We start from the raw sequence: 20978 nt of genomic DNA, 5'->3' as shown, positions 1-20978 counted from the left end.
GCTGGTGAAGATAACTGGTGAAGATAACTGACTAAGATAACTGGTGAAGATAACTGGCGAAGATAACTGACTAAGATAACTGGCTAAGATAACTGGCTAAGATAACTGGCGAAGATAACTGGCGAAGATAACTGACTAAGATAACTGGCGAAGATAACTGGCTAAGATAACTGGTGAAGATAACTGGCTAAGATAACTGTCTAAGATAACTGGTGAAGATAACTGACTAAGATAACTGGTGAAGATAACTGACTAAGATAACTGGCTGGCTAAGATAACTGTCTAAGATAACTGGCTAAGATAACTGGCTGGCTAAGATAACTGGCTGGTGAAAATAACTGGCTGTGTAAGATAACTAAGATAACTGGCTAAGATAACTGACTAAGATAACCGATTGGTGAAGATAACTGACTAAGATAACTGGCTGACTAAGATAACTGGCTGGTTAAGATAACTGGCTGGTGAAGATAACTGGCTGGTGAAGATAACTGGCTATTTCACCAGGTTGCTGACTAGCTAAGATAACTGGCTAAGATAACTGGCTAAGATAACTGGCTGGTGAAGATAACTGGCTAAGATAACTGGCTGGTTAAGATAACTGGCTGGTGAAGATAACTGGCTAAGATAACTGGCTAAGATAACTGGCTGGTTCCCCAGCTGCCTGACTACAGCTGACTTGACCGGCTGGCCGAATTAACTGACCGGGGGATTCAGCTATCCAGCTCACCCCACTACCTGGGCTGGCTCACCCCACTACCTGGGCTGGCTCACCCACCACCTGGGCTGGCTCACCCCACTACCTGGACTGGCTCACCCCACCACCTGGGCTGGCTCACCCCACTACCTGGGCTGGCTCACCCACCACCTGGGCTGGCTCACCCTACTACCTGGGCTGGCTCACCCACTACCTGGGCTGGCTCACCCACCACCTGGGCTGGCTCACCCACCACCTGGGCTGGCTCACCCCACTACCTGGCCTGGCTCACCCACTACCTGGGCTGGCTCACCCCACTACCTGGGCTGGCTCACCCCACTACCTGCGCTGGCTCACCCACCACCTGGGCTGGCTCACCCCACCACCTGGGCTGGCTCACCCACTACCTGGGCTGGCTCACCCCACTACCTGGGCTGGCTCACCCCACTACCTGGGCTGGCTCACCCCACCACCTGGGCTGGCTCACCCACTACCTGGGCTGGCTCACCCCACCACCTGGGCTGGCTCACCCCACTACCTGGGCTGGCTCACCCACTACCTGGGCTGGCTCACCCCACCACCTGGGCTGGCTCACCCCACCACCTGAGCTGGCTCACCCACCACCTGAGCTGGCTCACCCACTACCTGGGCTGGCTCACCCACCACCTGGGCTGGCTCACCCACTACCTGGGTTGGCTCACCCACTACCTGGGCTGGCTCACCCCACTACCTGGGCTGGCTCACCCCACTAACTGGGCTGGCTCACCCCACTACCTGAGCTGGTTCACCCACTACCTGGGCTGGCTCACCCACCATCTGGGCTGGCTCACCCCACTACCTGAGCTGGCTCACACCACTACCTGGGCTGGCTCACCTGACCGACCGGTGCGGTTTGGTGTGGCCTAGCTCTACTCGCTCCGTGCAGTGATGTTGATCGCAATAACAACAACAGCAGCAACAGCAGCAACAGCAACAAGAACAGCAGCAACAACAACAGCAGCAGTAACAACTACAAAGACGCCAGCCACCCCCTCGTTCAATGCGGAGCCAATGACATCACCCTCCCAGGGCTTGTTGCACTTGAAAAGCGTGGTGAGTGGGTGGGTGGGGGAAGAGGGAGATAGAGATAAAGGCAAAGATCCCCCGTGTAGCCTGTCCCAGGCTGTAGGGACAAGGGCAGTTGGCAAGCACCTTTATCCAAAGACACCAAGAGGGCAAAGCACGCGTGGCGATGTGTTTGTTTTGTTTGACACACCGCACCAAGGTGTGTTCATTTGAGGCCGAGTCGACTTAGGGGAGGGGAGGCCCCGGGACCGGTTCTGATAATCACCGGAAGTCGAACCTCGCTAACCGCTGCGCCACCGCTCCCCCCTGACACTGCTACTGCACGTGACAACACAAACACAACACACAACATACTACACACGTTTACATGTAGCCACAGTCACACCGCTACACACATCCACATACAATAACAACAACAATAATAATAGACAACACTTGGCAGTTTATGTCTGCGAGTAATTCGCTTTGTGGAATTTAATTATTATTAAAAAAAATTTGTATCTGCAAAAAATCCCAGAGTAAATATGGCCAAACGATGATGTATCGTCTCCTAGGAACGACGGTAGGATAAGAGGTAGTAGGATAATCTGCAGGAGTGCCTGGCCGCGTGAATGGGTAAGAGGTAGGCAGAGGTGGAACCCAATCAACGTGGAACGTTGCAGTAACGTTGGCCCGACGTTTGTCCAACGGTTCCAACCGCTTGCCAAACGGAGGATCAACGTTGCATGTTTAGTAAGTGGGTTGGGAAGGTAAGTAAGAAGGCATGCAAATAGGTAGGTAAGCAGATGAGTCGTATACTAAAAACTTAAACTATTTTGTATTTGACCAGGTAAGGCCCACTGGAGCTCTTATTCAGAAGCGACCTGGCCACAAGTGATGGCTCAACTCAGTGGCTTATCATCACCACGTGGACATTTATATAGCAGCCAAATACTCGAAACTCGTGTTTCTAAGTGTGGAGGGGAAAACCCGGTGGACCCGGAGAAAAATCCACGCGACCACGGGGAGAGAGACACGCAGACTCCAAATATACAGCAGCAGCAGGCGTCAGGGTCGGGATCGAACCCACGACCTCCTGTGTACCAGGCGAGGTAGTCAACATCTAGACACCGTGGTGCCCGAGGTATGGCAGCATTGAACGGCAAGGCGATGATTCCACCCGGCAAGGGATGTGGTGGCAGTGCAGTTCGCGTGCCCTCGATTCACATTCGGAAGGTCGACAAATCTCATCACCTCTGCTGCTCTGTGGGAAGTCATCAGAATCTCCGGTGCCCTTCCTGCATGGACTGAGCGCTGTTTTAAAGAATGTCTAAATTTCAACAGCACGATCAGGTGCACTCATGTAAATGAAAAACACAAGCGACCAGCAACGAACAGCACTCACACAGAGATACAACTCACCTCCCAGAATTCACGAATGCAGTATTGTGCCTGTATAATGGAATGTATTCTACAATGATATTCTATACACAAATGCGCAGAATTTCGCCCAATTAACCTCATCCCTATTGAGACGGAAGAGAGAGGAGAGATTGACTGGGTTCACGGTGGCAGTTGCCGTGCAACGAACTTTCACTGCGAAACTATCGTCCTGCGCCCGAATACACCGGCAACCCCTCGCTTAACGCGGCAGTGGATACGTTCCTAAAAAGTGCTGTGTTATAACAGGAGCGTTCCGTGTTATAACGGGGGCGTTCCGTGTTATAAAGGGCGCGTTCTGCCTTGTTTGCCAAAACTACAACTCAGACGCCGAGAGCGAGTGACCTTCACGTGTGAAATTCTGTCTGCAGCCACGTGGGAGTTGGAGGAAGGTCTCCTGCCACGCTTTGCACTGCGCCTGAATAATTTATGATCCACTCTGACACTGTAAGATTTAACGAAGCAAGCTGGGCAATACGAGATGTTAAGCGAGTATGTTGGGGTGAGTGAGTGAGTGGGGTCCGTGAGAATAGTTTTTTTACGTGCGTCAAAATTGAAACGCTCACACGTTTAAAAATATTAATATTTACCGGTTACAAATTTACGACAAAAATACAACACCTTTTCATACAACACACACACACAACCAATGCGTAAAGAACACGTTTTGTGAAGTTCCATTTAAACCGGCAGCAAGAAGTGCACCTGGGGACCTTTTGTCGGAGGCGACGATCAAAATAAATTCGAGCAAACGTGACCCACCAACAGCAGCTGCGTTGCAGTGATAGGCAACTGTGGTGGACTGGGATAATCCACATTGCGACTCATCATCATGGCATAGCCTGCCCCTGTCAGCTCGCAGTGTAAATGATGATGCTGCAAATACCCAACAGAACTATTACATTGTTTTATATTCACAATATAGCCACAGTATAATATATACATCTTTCAACACTTGTATATCTTTCAACACTTTATTATTGTTATGACATTGCATGGTTTATCCTTTAGTTGTATTCGCCGATGCGGCGTGTGGATCGCGACACGTCGGCTGACACGGGGATACAGCGGCATGGTGGGGAGGAGGAGGAGGAGGAACAGGATGTGCGCACGTGTGTCCACATCGCCCTCGAGTCTCAAGTGTCTCCTGGAGCTCCTCCACGCCCTTTTGGGGAACATACCTCTCCTGACACTCAAACAAGCAACCTTGAGCCAATGTTGAGACAACGTTGGTGACGTGGTTGGAACCGTTGCACCAACGTCGCCCCAACGTTCCATGTTGACTGAATGACTGGGTCCCAAACTCCCAACGCACCCCACGCAACTTCCTCGCCACGCGAATCAGCTGCTGTTCGGTGTGACACGAAACGCGAGCCCGTGGTCCTGTGTGTGTGGTGGACACGCTGACTTTCCCTGCCCCTTGTGTTAGAAGTCCAGGGAAGCGTGTTGCACTGACGATGTGTTTCTGGCAGGATGGAGATGGTTCAGTTTGTGTTTGTGTGCGTCTGGGTCATTTGTTTAAACCTTTCTTGAATTTTGCACGACTATCGTGTTTTTGTACCGCTTGTTGATGGGACCTTCCTATCCGGCCCGACTGGACATGTGAAAACGAGCTTTGTAGCTCATCGGATTCCTCCAGTATATCCACAATGTTCTGACTCTATTTCTATACAGTCAACCAGCACAAGACCACTTCGTAATAGTGTATACAGTCACAAGTGTTCATGCATCGCTCGGGGGATTTTTATCGCAGAGGCAACATAAGTTCCGAAAAGATAATCCTTTGCAAACCATTAAAATATGTATATATTCTCCACGACACTAATGAATGTACATCTAGTTATGTATTACTATATAATTTCACGCCAAACCGTGCGATTGTCCAGCTCACTGGCATTGATTGCAGCGACTCTGCTGATGAGACACTGTGCGTCGAAACCAGGCCACCGTTGCTGGTCTTGAATCAATGCCGCTGACGTTCTGCACCCCCGGGAGGCCTTGCGGCTGACGTGTGTCCGTGTAAGAAATACCTTTGCTGTTTTAGCGTGAAGACACGCGGAGGGTACACGTTCTGCTTGTGATGTTACGTCCACGAAACCTCAGTATGCGTCGCGTTGCTATTAAGCGACTAGGAAACCGGGCGAATTGATTTAAGGTTTTGCCAAAAACCTTGAGACAAAAAAACCAGTGGTAAAAATAGTTGCAAAACCAGCGCTAAAAGGTTGTGAATGAAGGTGCCTTCTATTCCTCCCCTCTCCCGCGAAATTTCCGCCAATTCCTCACATTAGTTTAACACGTGAAAGGCTTTCGCGATCAATATCCATAATACAGGTTTTTTGGGGTTCGATCGCGTAAATATAAAAACGTGTCGTTAAAACACGCCACCACCCGACAGCCAATGAGTAAGGTTTGTCACGTACTAGTACAGCACACCGGTGTGTTGGAGAGAAAATCCACAACAGATTTACAATCAGAGTCCTCACATTAGTTCAACAAATTATTTGGTGACAGAGACTGCGCGTTGGCGGTGGCGCACACGCACGGAGAACATCTTCCACCTCCCGTGTCTCGGCGTGCGCCGTCTGTAGACAGACAAGTGTCAGGAGGTTGATTGCCGAGTGGTTGATGTTGCCGCACTTGGTCCATGCTCTGTCCACCTCCGTGCTCTTTGCCTGTGGTGTTCCCGTGCGTCTTGAATCACGGTGACAGTCCTGTAATTTAAGGTGTTTGTGTGGCGGGTCAAATGTCACGCGCTTCGAGATGCAGTTTGCATGAATGGCGCTCAATAAAATAATTACCGTATTATTAAAATGATAACAATGAGAAACTGCACGACATTCGTCAACGATACTGTGGGGATTTAAAAGTAAAAACAAAGAGAGGCAACGTTTCGGGCAATGGACCTTGTCGTGATGTCCAATGATTGGTCAGGGCCATCGCCCGAAACGTCGGGCGACAATATATTTTTATTTCCTTTTAAAAGCCTCTGGTGTTTGTTGCTGAATGCCGTCGACTTCCGTGCATTGCAGTCGATGCAATAAAAATGTCGACGCGCTGATATTTCTAAACCGCGTGGAAATAAAGCCACTTAAATCGGGAAAACAAAGTGTATGTGATAAACGGTCTTTATTATGAGTACGTTGTCAATATAGTGAACTTTAAAAATATATATTGTATCAAACAAAACGCCGCGTCTTATTATATCGATATGAATAACAATCGGTACACGTTCAAAACATTCCATGCTGCCGCGCAGAAAAATGTACGAAATTGAATGTTTTAATTTCACAACAAACGCACTCCCCTTCCAGGAGCGGACGACGCGTCAGTCAGAGCGCACTTCATCAGTATGGGCTATAAAACAAAACAGTAGCTTTCCATTTTAAATACGGAGTTACACGTACAACAACGATTGTACAGTGGCGTTTGATTTGCAACGTTGCGAATTCAGTTAAATATTAGTGAAATCGGTGTTCCAGTTTTTTGATTGAAATACAATTGTCCACAAACGCACCGCTTCGGGAACACGAAACGCGCGTCGCATTTCTATGAACACGCGTTAAGTTTTAGATTGCCGTGAGTGTTCACGAGTGGATGATTAGCACGCAACTCACGATCTGCAGGCCACAAGTTGAAAACCTGCTCACCTCACAGCCTCATCGTCCCTCCGGGGTGGATTTAAATGAGCACCACATTGCGGGAAGTCATCAACAACAACAACAAAAACACCCACAGAGCGACCTGACCCCCTCTGCCATGAGAATGTGGAATCGCCTACCGACGGGCTCTGTCAGGGCCACCAAAGGAGAGCAGCGAAGCACAAAGCTCGTTCGATCTTCGCCACTTTGATTATTTCGTGCTGGAGTCACCACCATTCAAGGTGAATGTACGGAAGAGTTGTCAAGTTTAATTTCACTAACTCTGTACGTTGCGCATTTAAAAACGGCAAAGGTGCAGCCCTGCAATCGTTTTGCTTGCGCCACTGCTGAAGGAGATGCCTCCAGCGGAGGGGAAGCTCTCGAGAGCCCCGCTAGAGGGTTGCTTGGCCTACTCTTCCGCGCTGGCCGGACGTCTTGGCAGAGGTAGGAATACCCACGCGTCACCGTGCCGCGCACGCAACCCGTTCATACCGCCGGGTTGACAGAGCCGATGGTGTCGGATTTGAGAAACTCGCCGCCGTCGTTTTAACCGCCGTGCCGGGAGATCGAATCGGAACGGCGACCTCCGGATCGCGTTGAGCATTCAAATGAAACGTAACACACACACGTCAATAATAACTTAAGTTTCACAATGAGCTTTCATCACCAGAGAAAATACGACTTTGGCTCTATTGAAATAAAAACGTTGTTTCCCCACGGATAGACACCACGAGGGAAGGGAGCTATAGTCATCACATTGAACGGAGAAAGAAGAGAGCGGACAAGGGACGGGACGGGATAAGGATTAAGTCAAGCGGGAAAAAACGAGCAGACGATACCAACGAGGAGGTCATGCCGTAGAGGAGACGAAAGAGAAATCAATTCCTGAATTGCGGCGCCCCAATCGTGACGCTGGAATAAAGCACGGGGCCGCATCCTTCCAAGTACCGGTAACATCATCGTCATCGCAGATTCGATATCACAACCGCCACCGTCATCAACCATTACCACCGCTACTGTAACAATATCATCTTTATAACTACCACCACCAATACAATAAAAATAATTTTCACCATCACCACCTTCATCATCATCACCACAAATCCGCATCACTATCACCGTCATCCTCCTAGGGTGTCAAATTTGAATAAACCAACACCACAATATAATCTTCACCACCACCCCCCATCATCATCATCATCCCTCTTGGGTGGTGAACTTGAGTATGCAACCAGACAAAGATCCTCCGTAAAGCCTTAACAGATTGTTGGGGCAAGTGCTGTTAGCGAGCACCTATGAAGGCCGGCATGGCACACGAGGGGGTGGGTGGCCAGCACCACGCCCGGCCGCTTTTGTCTCCCCTGTGGCGATGTTTACGCATTGCACCAGGTACTCATTTGAGGCTGAGTCGACCTAAGGGAGGCCCGGTTCAGAGAATCGTTCCTGGTGTTAGCCGTGAGCGGGAATCGAACCCGGGTTTCCAGGTTCGTAGCGCAGTGCGCTAATCGCTACACCACCGCTCCACAAACCACCACCAGCACCAGCATAATCATCATCCCTCTGGGGTGGTTAAATTGAGTACACCATCACCACCACCTCTCAAAGGATGATTACTGTGACCAGCGAGGCTGCACCACTTCAGCATGCAAGCCTAACAGAAGCCCTTGGCTGTGTTGTTAAGGTCATTCCGTATCCCGCGACGGGAAAGTGGAATTGCCACCACGGGATTAGATCTGACACGTTAAGACGAGCGCCCACCGCCCAAAGCCGACAGCCATTGGAGCGTGGCACGTCATCGAGACAAAACTGAGTTTAACACGTAGTAGTAGTCGTCGGGTATTTCACGGCCAATACTACGCATGAGGTTTTTGGGTTGGATCGCGTGAATATAAATGTGTCGCTAAACCCACCCACCACCCGACATAGACAATTAACTAAGGTTTAGTAGGTTAGTAAGTAACCCACACTTGGGTTTACTCTCCAACACACCCGGTGTGCTGTACTGGCAACGAATTGACACATTTTGTTCATGTAACAAACCTTACTAATTGGCTGTGTCGGGTGGTGGCGAGTTTAAACACGCAACTTTGATGAACAATCTATTGTTGTATAATTACACCCCCCCCCCCCTGCTCTCTGCACCTGATTGGATGAGTGATGACGTGACGTTGCTCTATTAAAGACCGCGAGCTCGCGGATGGCTTCACAATTCTGGCTAATCGCCCGATGATGCTGGTTGTGATTACCAGCGAAACGTCGTACTACTCAAATTGTAAATGTTGTTCATTCACTCTCCAACACGCCGCTGGGCTGAAGTAGTAAACTAATCGGCGCGTTGTTGTTTACGTGACAAACCTTCCTGGCTGCGTCGCGTGGTGGAGGGTTACGACACATCCATACTTACAGCGATCTAACCCAAAAACGTTCATAATGGACATGTTTATATTTACGCGATCTAACCTCTACTATGAAAAAAAAAGCACAGCAACGAGAGCCACCACCACCATACAAACAGCAATGGCAAAATCCAGCACCACGGGAACCTGTGGGTGCTCATTTTCTCAAACAGTTTTCGTCACCCGGCGGGCCCGTGCAGCAAACGCTGCCCACGGAGCACCCCTCCAACAGTGCAGTGCCACCCGCGAGGAAACCAAACTAAACTATTTAAAAACAAAATAAAAGCCCCCACTGAGCTGCTACGTGGATCTTTTTTCAGAAGCGACATTGCAAAGGAGAGCTCAACGAAGTGGCATCATCATCCACGTGGAAATGCATAGCCGCAGCAGCAGCAGCCCAATACTCTCAAAGCATCAATGTTGATTCTTAACTGTGGAGGGGAATAACCCGGAGAAAAATCCACGCGAAACAATCGCGGATGGGCCCTTGGTCTAAGATATATTTGCTCGATAAGCCCCCCCCCCTCACCCTCCTCCTGTCGGAGCTAACCAATCGGGTGAGCAGGCGACACATTTGGCACGCGTGATTGGCTGGTTAGTTCCTTGTGTTGCGGGGCACGCACGCACGGACACACGTGTAGGCATGGCACAGGAGCGACGTGACCAGTACTGGACTGAACACCTGACCACGTTTGTCTCTCCCCCGATAAGTGACGTCTACACCGGGGGCACACGAGCGACACGATTAAGGCCGAGTCGGACCCTGGTGTCTTCCTGTGAAGCCCGCGCATCCGTGGCTTGGTTCTGGCTTGGTTCTGGCTTGGCACGGCAAACGGCGAGTGGGGAAAAACAAACACCTGAACCACGACGGTCCTCTTCTGGCTCGGCTTTGATGTGCCCGTGGAAAACGGCGGTTTGTGAGACCCCAAGAGAGAGAAACAGATGACGATGCCTTTCAGAAGTCGTCATTTCTTTTTACCATTTCATTGGCCTCGTGACGGAGAGGCGTGTCTTAAAGTTTGGCAAGTTACTTGCACAAGATGTTTCGTGACGTGCCATGCGGACTTCACTTGGCGTGCTTGGTCTGTCTGTGCTCCAGGATAGCGGTCCATATTCGGCACAGGGTTCCACCTCTGTAAAGCGGACATAATGGATTACTGGAAGAGATCTGAGAAAAACATCTGTTATTATTTTTGTCCGTGGGTACGATAGATGGATACAAACCGAATGAATAACAGTTTACTCTCAATTATCAGTGGGGGGAGATTGAACCGATTGCGAATTAAATGTGCTGAATAAATGAAAAGATAAAGCGTGTTCACATCTGTGCCGGTTCCACTACGAGCTACTCCTCACTCATCGAGGGTCGGGCCTCAGGTCGACTTACGAACGAGTTAGGTTCCAGGTCTGTTCGCAAGTCGATTCGTTCCCAAGTCCAACTTAACTCCTGTCGATTCCAAACATGTTGTGCGGCATGTACACTAAACACGGGTAATGGCTTTAAATGTTGTATAATCCCCTGTAGATGCCACTGGTTCTTTACGTTCTGCAGATGTAGATGCCACCTCCGCCATCTATTGCGTGGCGGTTGAACTTAGGACTCTCGGTCCAAACCGGCAACTGGACATACGGACAGATTTGTTCGTATCTCTAAAAGTTCGTAAGTAGAATGTTCGCAAGTGGAGGACTCCCTGTACTTCACCGCCATGCTACGCCGGGAAATATTGATCTATTATTATTATTATTATATTGTTCGAAGCGAAAGCTTAGTTGTTCTTGCCAAGCTGGCCCATCCCTACCTACGGACCCTACCCACTGATAGCTAATGCTGCTCAGGCATTCACCACCCTTCCACAACCCCCACCACCACGACTCAAACCAGCCCAAGCCATTGCCCGGAGGAAGAGGTGGGGTCCAATCAGGAAGAGGTGTGGCCTAACCAGGAAGAGGTGTGGCCAAAGGAGTTAGGGGTGGGGTCTAAGAAGGAAAGGGTGGGGCCTAAAGAGGTTAAACCTCCCAGTCGATTCAAGGCAATCGAAGCGTAAAACAAAGACGTGCAGCAGGCAGCAGCAATACCTTTAGTGCCACAGACGTTGCCGCAAGCCAACTTGTTAAGATTTAACATCCTTATTTACGTGCTTTTTGCATCGCTCTTGCTGTTTGTATGTATATAGAACTTCTTTAGCACCGTACATTATACCCGGGGTCCACTGCTCCACCCCAATATCTCGGACAACTGAAAGTCGGCTACTCTACTACGCAAGAGGCAAAGGTGCAATTGCCTGCTCACGCCAATGCTGGCAGAAGGCACCTTCACTCGAGGAATGAGAGGACTTGCCTTAACTGGAGAGCTTTGAGGTCCTCTCTGCTCACAAAGCCCAAAATGTCCTGCAGTGAGTAATCTTCCTCTACAAACTGTAAACAACACAACACACACAAAGCGCACTATTGTTGATGCTGCTGCTGCATTGACGGTGATGCACAAGCACAATTAACATGCATACACAATTGTCGATAACGTTGTTGTTGCAAATGCGATTTGTAACTTTTAACCTAACCCGTGTAATCGATAACACAATTTTAATGTGCAATTTCATTGAGGGACTGTGTTGTTGTTGTTGTTTTGGTGTGGTCTCGGACTGTTGTTGTTCTTTTGCTGCCTTGCTGGCCTTCATAGATGCTGCTACTCGCTAAAAGCAGTTGCCCCAACAGTCTGTTAAGGCTATACATGGGGGTCTGTGTCTGTGTGTGTGTGTGCGGTAGTGGAGTGGTTAGCACGCCGCGCTATGAACCCGGCGACCAGAGTTCAATTCCCGCTCACGGGCAACACCAGTGACGATTATCTGAACCGGTCCCGGGCCTCCCCTAGGTCGACTCAGCCACAAACCAGTACCGGATGCGGTGTGTAAACATCGCCACTAGGGAGACAAAGGCGGCCGAGCGTGGTGCTGGCCACCCACCCCCTCGTGTACCATGCCGGCCTTCATAGGTGCTCGCTAACGACACTTGCCCCAACAGTCTGTTAAGGCTGTGTGTGTGTGTGCGGTAAAGCAGCCTCCTCACCTTATCGATGGCACTTCGGGAGACACCCTGATCCCCGAGCCAGCTGACCAGCTCCGGGTCTTCTGATTGGCCGTGATTGGCCACGTAATAACGTGGCCGATCGTTTGGGATGTCTGTGGAGGGTAATACAGCGCGAGAGAAAGACAGCCCGTGTAGCCACAATCCACTGTTGGGGCAAGTTGCCGTTAGTCGCGAGTAGCGCCGACGAAGGCCGGCACGGCAACACGAGGCGATGCCCGAGCAGGTCGGCTACTCCATTACAAAGAGGCAAAGGTGCAGCCCTGCAATTTCCTGCTCACGCAAATGCTGCCAGCGAGCGCCTCCCCACTGGAGGAATGAGAGAATTTGCCTTGGCTGCAGGGCTGTCAGAAGGAGATGTGTATAGATATACACACGTGGTACGGACCGTCCGCTTATTTATCGTCACGTACGCACGAGGGCGTTGTTAAACTGCGCACCGGTTGGAATGCGCGACGTTTTATGAACCGCCGCGCCGGGAGATGGAGTGGAACCGGCGGCTTCCGCATCGCGAGGCCACGTCCCGCTCACCGCTAATCCACCGCTGTGGAAGCTCCCTCCGGTTCTCAGTTAAGAAGCAAAACATTTAACTTTTATTCCTAAGAGACATTTACATATACGCACGGCAAAACCGGTAACCGTTGTAACCAATTTTTATGCTTACCAGCAACCCTAAACAACATGATTTTAACAATAATACAACACTAACAACGCCAACACACGAACCACTGCATTCCTGCTTCTTGATCCACCAATCACACCGCACCAGCGGTCCCAGTGACGCCGCTCACCGATTGGCTTGCTGGTCGTACGGAGCATCTCGATGTCGGTGGACCTCTGCTGGATGGAGAGCTGCAGCAGCGTCTGGTACTCGCGCTCCTTGTCGATGAGCTCCTCCAGCAACCTGCACGCAACCCGGGCGTCACCAACCCGGGCGTCACCAACCCGGGCGTCACCAACCCGGGCGTCACCAACCCGGGCGTCACGACCGGCCATCACGACCGGGCATCACCAACCGGACATCACCGTTCCGCTGCGCCTCACAGACCCGGTGTCTCCTCCTCCTCAACTCTGCTCTCACACCTCGCCACGGTGGCGGCAGCGGCATTAACCCATCCCTCTGAGCAGCGGCATTAACCCATCCCTCTGAGCAGCGCCGCGGCCGGTGGAAGGGCCTCCCTCGATCTGCCCCCCTCCCAAATCTCGGACAGTGGTCGCTACTGCTGCCTGAAATTCCGCCTGCAAATCCACCTGGAATTCCAGCAGCAGCAGCGAGTCACCTTCCACCGTCAAGAAGCGCCAAGCAACAAGCAGAAAAGCGCGCCACCGCTCGGCAGCGTCGCCCACAGTGCCGAGTATTTCACGTTAATCGATCATCTTCTTGGTTAACGCGCACACGGTGTTTACCGGGGCGACCACCGGGATCTACTTGCCAATCAATGATGGGGCGACCATCGTCGCCCCTCGCCGATGGCATCGCTCCTCACCTGCTGTTCTCAATCTTGAGCCGTCCCAGCTGCACACTCAGCACCTGGCTCTGCCGCAAAGCGTCGTGGGACAGCGTGGAGCTCAGGGTGCTCACGCCCGAGGTCACGTGACCGTCGTCGGCGGCGCCCGCTGCCGCCTCGGGGGGCGGCAGCAGCAACTGGATTCCGTGGCGACTGCCGCCGCCACCCTCGCCGTTCTCGACGCGCTGCCCTCTCCCGACGACGACGCCGCCGCGGTGGCGGTCCTCCTCCTCGTCCTCGTCGTCGTCGTCGTCGTCCACCTCTCCGTCGGCGGCAGCGGCGCCGGCGCGGCCGGGCTTGCCGCGGCGTTCTCGCTCGTCCTCGACCACCGGGCCGAAGTGCGACTGAAGTTCTGACGGCAAAGAAGAGCGAGGTAAACGGCGCGCACGGAGAACCCCGCAGCAGCGAGGGCGGGCCCACGCGGGACACCGCTCGCCCACGACGGAGCCACGCGCCGCTCTCCCGACGTGGTTCCGCCGTTGGGTCGGGAAAACGGCGCCCGACGTTTCGCTACGCGTGTTGGGAGCGCGCGTGCGCGGGGAGCGGTGGTGCTGCGGTGGTGCTGCGGTCAGCACGCTGCGCTACGAACCCGGCAAACCCGAGTTTGATTCCCGCTCACGGCCAACACCGGTGAGTCCCCTAGGTCGACTCGGCCTAAAGCGAGTACCCTGGTGCGGTGCGTAGTGAACGTCGCCACTGGGGAGACGAAGGCCGTCGGGCGTGGTGCTGGCTGCAGTGGCGGCCGCCATGGCGGCCGCCATAGGCGCTACTACTCGCCAACAGCACTTGCCTCGACAGTTTGTAAAGGCGACACGGGGGGGGAGGTTGTTTGTGTGAGCGAGTGGAGTGGCATCACACCTGGTATGAGGGTGGTGATTGCCACTTGCACTGCTCTCCGAATGAGGCTGTCCAGGGCAAACATCCAGTGGGGCTTGATGTTGTGGTTTTTCAGCACGCGGTTCACCTGCAGCGAACAACAACAATTACAATTTATAACAACAACAATTATAACTTATAACAACAACAATTACAGCTTATAACAAACACAACAACTTGTAACCCGCCGTACGGTATCCGCTCCTCACTCTCGTAGAGAGAGGACGACTCAGAGAGAGAGAGAGAGAGAAAGGACGACTCAGAGAGAAAGAGAGAGAGAAAGGACGACTCAACTAACGCACAAGAAGCAGCCCCTAGAGAAATGAGAGCATTGCCCCCTTTGTCCCAGTTTCCTCCACAGCGCGTATTCTTCATATGGAGCCCCCCCCCTCATTAATAATCATGAGCGGGTGACGACACTCCACACGGAGCCCCCCCCCCCTCATCAATAATCATGAGCGGGTGACGTCACTCCACATGGGGGGGGGGAGGCACCTCAGTAAAAGGCCAGAACCCTCACGTCACATCAACACCACAACGCTACCGAGACCCAGCAGGAGAAAGGACGTCGTGATGAGCGAGGGAGATGACAACGCTGCCTGTGTTGGCTCGCACACGAATGGGTGCAGTAACCATGACGTCACTGCCTGCCTTGCGCTTGAATATTTCTGATTTACTGCAATACACCCGCCGCCCTTGGACGGGCTAGAGGCTGGTTACTCGCTGTGTAACACGATTTTGTTCCTGGGTAGTAAGTGTTATTTCCTAATTGTTATGCTCAAAAGTATAGAAAATGGCTATTATTATTCCCCACAAACTTTGCTTTTGTGACCGAGACTTTACGTGAAGGAATGACACAAATGCACACCACGTGGTCTCATTGACAACAGGTACATTTCAACATATCACTGTCCTGGTCACAAAGGCAAAGTTTATGGGGAATAATAGCCATTCCCTGTACTTTTGAGGCATAAGCAATTAGGAAATAACACTTACTACCCAGGAACAAAAATCGTGTTACATAGCGAACACTCATCGGCAAAACGAGAAAATGACAAATTGATTGAACGAAGAGCCGCGCACGTCGGTTGTAAGGGTACGCGCCACCCTTGAGTTTATTTTTGTTATTCAACAAAAAAAACGATCGAATAAAAGTGATGAAAGCGCCCGAGCAAGGGACGAGGGGGGGGGCGAGGGGGGGGGGGGAGATTCTTGATGGTGCCGGCCGCCACTCACCGCGTCCTGGAATCCGAAGAGCACCACCTGCAGCTGGTTGATGGCGACGCTGTCAAAGTCCAGCTCCAGCTTGAGCGCCGAGATGGCGCTGGCCACGGCCTTGCGGTCGGGCGAGCGCATGTACTCGCGCAGGCACGCCATCAGCTGGGACACGTGCTGCGCCGACAGACGCGGCTCCTCCGCACCCTGCGGCAGAAGCAGCAAGCGGTAAGCAGCGGCAACAGCAGCAGAAGTAGCAGCAGCAGCAACAACAACAACAGAATTAACAGCAGCAGCAACAGCAGCAGCAGCAGAAGTAGGAGCAGCAACAGCAGCAGCAGCAACAACAGAAGTAGCAGCAGCAACAGCAGAATTAACAGCAGCAGCAACAGCAGCAGCAACAGCAGCAGAAGTAGCAGCAGCAACAGCAGCAGCAACAGCAGCAGCAGCAACAGCAGCAGCAACAGCAGCAGCAGCAACAGCAGCAGCAACAGCAGCAGCAGCAACAGCAGCAGCAGCAACAGCAGCAGCAACAGCAGCAGCAGCAACAGCAGCAGCAACAGCAGCAGCAACAGCAGCAGCAACAGCAGCAACAGCAACAGCAGCAGCAACAGCAGCAGCAGCAACAGCAGCAGCAGAATTAGCAGCGGTAGCATCAGTAGCATCAGCAGCAGGAGCAGGAGACAGCGTCCACGAGTGAAACACGCCGTGCGCCGCCAAGGAAGGACTGCGGCACACCCACCGCGAGCTGTGAGTGCGGCCGTCTTTGTCTCTCCCAGTGGTGCCGGTGGTACGTAGTGAGAGAGAGAATCAACAAGGGGGTGGCGATGGACTTGGCGGGTGGTGGTGAGCGACCTGGCAGGTGAGTGAGTGAGTGATGGTGATAGACTTGGCGGGTGAGTGAGTGAGCGAGTGAGCGGTGGTGGTGGTGGTGGTGGTGATGAGACTTGGCTGGCGCGTGGATGCGGGCGCGGCACTCACCTGCGCGACGAGGATGTCCCGCAGGTTGGCCGCCACGAGCTCCTGCTCGGCGGTGAGGATGCGGTGCAGCGTCGCCCGCCGCTCGCTGTCCTTGCGCAACAGGAAGAGGCCCGGGTCGCGCTCCTCGGGGGAGGGGGGCGCGCTGTGGTCGTACGACGGCGACGAATCCTCGGGGAGTCTGCGGGCGACCCGGCGGGGGGTGCCGGTGGGGGGAGGGGGGAAGGTGGAGGGGGGGCAAAGCGGCAATCGTCCACCGGCGTGCCCGCCGATAGCCACGTGCCCAGCGACCGAGCGCCCAGCGACTTGCTCGCCACGACGTTCGCTTCCAGTTGAAAGCAGCGGCAGGGGAGGGGAGCGCAGAGGAGGGTACGGCAGCGGGGTGCGGGGCAATGGAGGGCGGGGAAGGCAGGGGAGGAGAGGGCAGGTGCTTACCCCAGGAAGAGTGGGCTGCGGGCGCGAGGGTTGTTGTTGTTGTTGAGGCGCCGCGGGGCCGCGAGGGGGTCGGTGCGCGACTCCGACTCGGACGAGGAGGAGCCCCTCTCGCTGCCCGTGCTGCTCGTGTCCACGTGGATCGCCACGGGCACCGACACGCTGCGGCCGTAGTCTGGGGCGGCGAGACATCGCGACGACGGTGAAGCCCGCGCGACGCTGCGACAGACCCAGAATCTCGGTTCAAGACTGGAGGAGGAATCCGACCGGGCTCTGAAACTCGACGTCCAGTCGGGGGGGGGGGGGCGCGGGTCAAGCAGGTTACACCAACAAACGATGCCGAACAAAAAACACTAAAACCGACATGGAGTGCAAAAGAGAGAAGAGGCGAGCAGCAGGCGATGACGTAGGTCACCGGAACGGGAAAGCGTGAAGACTCGTGCCCCGACCGCACGCGCCACCAGCGTTTCCCGGGGGGCGAGCGGGTTCCCCCGCCCTCCCCCACCCCCGCGCCTCACCTGGCCCCTGGCGGCACTGCCCCTTGCTCCTGCGCGCCCTCCCACCGCCCCCCGGTGGCGAGCGAAGGAACGCGTCGGCGAGCAGCTCGGCGGCCGCGGCGCGGGAGTCCGGCTCCGGCTGGAAGCAGCGCAGGATGAAGGCGCGGGCGTCTTCCGACATCGACTCGGGGATCTCCGGGTGGATCTTGAACATCCCGACCTGCGCGGGGGGGGGAGTCACGGACCGCCTCTCGTCGGCCGCCGCCACCGAAGACCGACGGCCCCTCGGCCCGGCGGGCGCTTTTGACCCACGGGTGGACGCCCGCCGGCACGCCGCACGACCGACGTCGGGGCCTAACCGCGGCTTGCCCCCCCCAACCGTCGAGGCTACGCGGGGGACCTTTGTCTCCGTGCGCAACTACCGGCAGCCGCGGCGCGAGGAGATCGCTCCGCACGAGCACCGGAAGCGCCGCAACATCGTGCGCCGCCTGGGCCTGTCCCGCCAGCGGAGCACGTGGCCTCAACGTGCACCCAAGCCTCGCACGAGCGCTGCGGCATGCACGTGCCCATCGGATGTGCGGGCGCAAGGATAACAAAAAGCAGCGGTGACATCGCCGCTGCTTATTGGCGAAAGGGGGATGCTGTGTGTGGTTGTTGTTTGTTGTTGTGGTTGTTGTGGTTGTTGTTGTGGTGGTGGTGTCAGCCTATAACCTTGAACATAGCTGCCTGGGGCTCTCCCAGCTCGTAGAACGGGGGCTTCCCCGTGGCCATCTCGATGATGGTACAGCCCAGGGACCAGATGTCGGCGGGTTTGCCGTAGCCACGTGGGCCCCTGTCGATGATCTCCGGAGCCATGTACTGCAGGGTTCCTGCCGACGCGCGAGACAAAGACAAAGACCCCCCCCCGCCGTATAGCCTCAACAGACTTTTGGGGCAAGTGCAGTTAGCGAGCGCGCGTGGATTTTCTCTTGCCAAATTAACGAGTGTCTATATATGTATAGACACTCGTTAATTTGGCAATAACAACTTGATATATAGAGGAGTGCAGAGCTTGGGCGGGGGGATTTGGTGCCAGTTCACTGCGTGGCTGTTGCTGCTCCTGGCGCCTCTGAGTCGTCCTCTCTCTCTCCGAGAGCGAGGAGCCAACACCGTGGGGCGTGTTTATCGCAGGAATGCCGCTGACACCGCCACACTCGGCAGAATCACGGCACCACCATCACCACAAGCATGACCAGAATTAACGTCATGGATACCACCATCACCATTTTAGTTCTTAGGCAACTGACAAGGCTGGAGACTTAATATCCCTAAAGCCTCACTTACACCACTAACTCACCTATACCCCCACTAATTTACTTACCCAACTCCACCCCACTCCACCCCACCCCACTCCACTCCACCCAACTCCACCCCACCCCACTCCACTCCACCCCACCCCACCCAACTCCATCCAACTCCACCACCCACACAACTTCACCCCACTCCACCCCACCCCACCCCACTCCTCCACCCAACCCGTAAAGCTGTCCCTGAAAGGCTCACAGATGTCCCCGGACAACTGCCTCCCCAACAAGAGGACAGGAAAACGAGGGCAGGTGACAACCCTCGGCGGCAGTGTCAATGTTGCAGGTCGGTCGCCACGTCGCCCAGAACCCAGTCGCACCCACAGCGCCGTGCGCGTGCAGTACCTGTGAACGTCTCTGTCGATGGATTGAGCCCTGCCAGCCTCTTGCTGGTGCCAAAGTCCGATATCTTGAGCACTCCGCTGTACGTGTTGATGAGGACATTGTCCCCCTAAGCACGGGCATGGGGAGACAAAGACAAAGACCGTATCGCCTTAACAGACTGGCCAGGGCAAGTCAGAAGAAGAATATGTATCTACACTGGAGGAATCCGATGAGCTATAAAGCTGTTTATCACAGTGCACTTAGCGAGTAGCGTGGACACCGCCCCACCCGGCCTAGGAGGCGAGGCCTTCGCCCCTGCCGTGAGCCTGAGCGTGCATCGACACGGACTCACCCACCCACCCACCAATCCACCGACCGACCCACCCACCCACTCAACGACCCACCCACCCACTCACCGACCCACCCACCCACTCAACGACCCACCCATGCACCCACCCACCCACTGACCCACCCACCCACTCACCGACCCACCAACCCACTCACCGACCCACCCATGCACCCACCCACCCACTGAACCACCCACCCCCTCACCGACCCACCCACCCACTCACCGACCCACCCATGCACCTACCCACCCACTGACCCACCCGCCCACCCACCACCGATTAACCCAACCACCCACCGACCCACCGACCTTGATGTCCCTGTGCACGATCTGGTTCTCGTGCAGGTACTGGAGGCCCTCGAGGATCTGCTTGGTGTAGAAGGCGATGGTGGTCTCGTTGTCCTTCAGCGGTCCCCACTTGGACCGCAGCAGAGCGGAGAGGCTTCCTGCAGACGCCACGCACAGCCCGCGTCGTGCACGGGCAGGCCTCTTGGTGCATCTCACTGGGGGCCCCGTGAGTGGGGGGCCCCGTGAGTGGGGGGCCCCGTGAGTGGGTAGGGGGCTCCGCGCTCAGTGACGAAGCTTACACCGAGGCTTGGGGCCTAGTCCTGCCAGTCAGCCTCCTCGTTCTGTTATGCCATCTGATGATCATATTCACTGTTTTTATTCACATTACCCGTCCTTTTTAAGAGCATTCATACAACATGTCTCTTTGTAAACGTTAAGTTTCGTTTCAACTTGCTTGACATGGCCTGGAACCTTGTGGTACGAAAGGCGCTCGATAAATACTGATATTTAGCATGATTATTATATCGTGTCAACCCTGCAATTGACAATCTCTCATTGACAACGCATTTCCCGAGTGTCTTGTTTCTTCTTCATCCTTATTATTACCACCATGAACGACGATTTACTTATTATATTTATATTAATTGATTCTATTAACGAACGAATGGGGTGAATGTTTCTGGATTTCTAGATGAATAAAATCAATTAAGTGTGCGGTCGTCATCATCGGCACCTCCGGGAACCTGCTCCATGAAGATTTTGAAGAAGCCCCCTTCGCTGACCGAGCCGAGGTAGCGCACGATGTTGCGGTGCTTCAGGTGCTTGTGCAGAGCGATCTCCTCGTGCAGCGGCTGCGAGTAGCTGTGCGCACGCAGCAC

At 54.0% G+C, this 20978-nt stretch overlaps 1 protein-coding gene across 1 annotated transcript in view; it reads right to left on the bottom strand.

Annotated features, from left to right (window-relative positions):
* Positions 1-6287: 6287 nt before the first annotated feature.
* The window catches only part of LOC144947944 (mitogen-activated protein kinase kinase kinase 15-like), a 41132-nt gene continuing 26441 nt past the window's right edge, over positions 6288-20978 (bottom strand). The window contains exons 15-28 of the mRNA XM_078877369.1: positions 20834-20961; positions 20122-20258; positions 19488-19593; positions 18511-18668; positions 17821-18019; positions 17306-17477; positions 16874-17051; positions 15914-16099; positions 14660-14765; positions 13781-14153; positions 13085-13197; positions 12276-12388; positions 11551-11627; positions 6288-10345 (exon numbers count right to left, since the gene is read on the bottom strand). Coding sequence (XP_078733495.1) covers positions 10279-10345; positions 11551-11627; positions 12276-12388; positions 13085-13197; positions 13781-14153; positions 14660-14765; positions 15914-16099; positions 16874-17051; positions 17306-17477; positions 17821-18019; positions 18511-18668; positions 19488-19593; positions 20122-20258; positions 20834-20961 — 2113 coding nt within the window. The 3' untranslated portion in view covers positions 6288-10278. The remainder of the gene's footprint in view (positions 10346-11550; positions 11628-12275; positions 12389-13084; positions 13198-13780; positions 14154-14659; positions 14766-15913; positions 16100-16873; positions 17052-17305; positions 17478-17820; positions 18020-18510; positions 18669-19487; positions 19594-20121; positions 20259-20833; positions 20962-20978) is intronic.

Source organism: Lampetra fluviatilis, chromosome 47 (assembly GCF_964198595.1).
Source record: "Lampetra fluviatilis chromosome 47, kcLamFluv1.1, whole genome shotgun sequence".
NCBI lineage: Eukaryota > Metazoa > Chordata > Hyperoartia > Petromyzontiformes > Petromyzontidae > Lampetra > Lampetra fluviatilis.
This window is presented reverse-complemented; position numbering and strand designations above follow the sequence as displayed.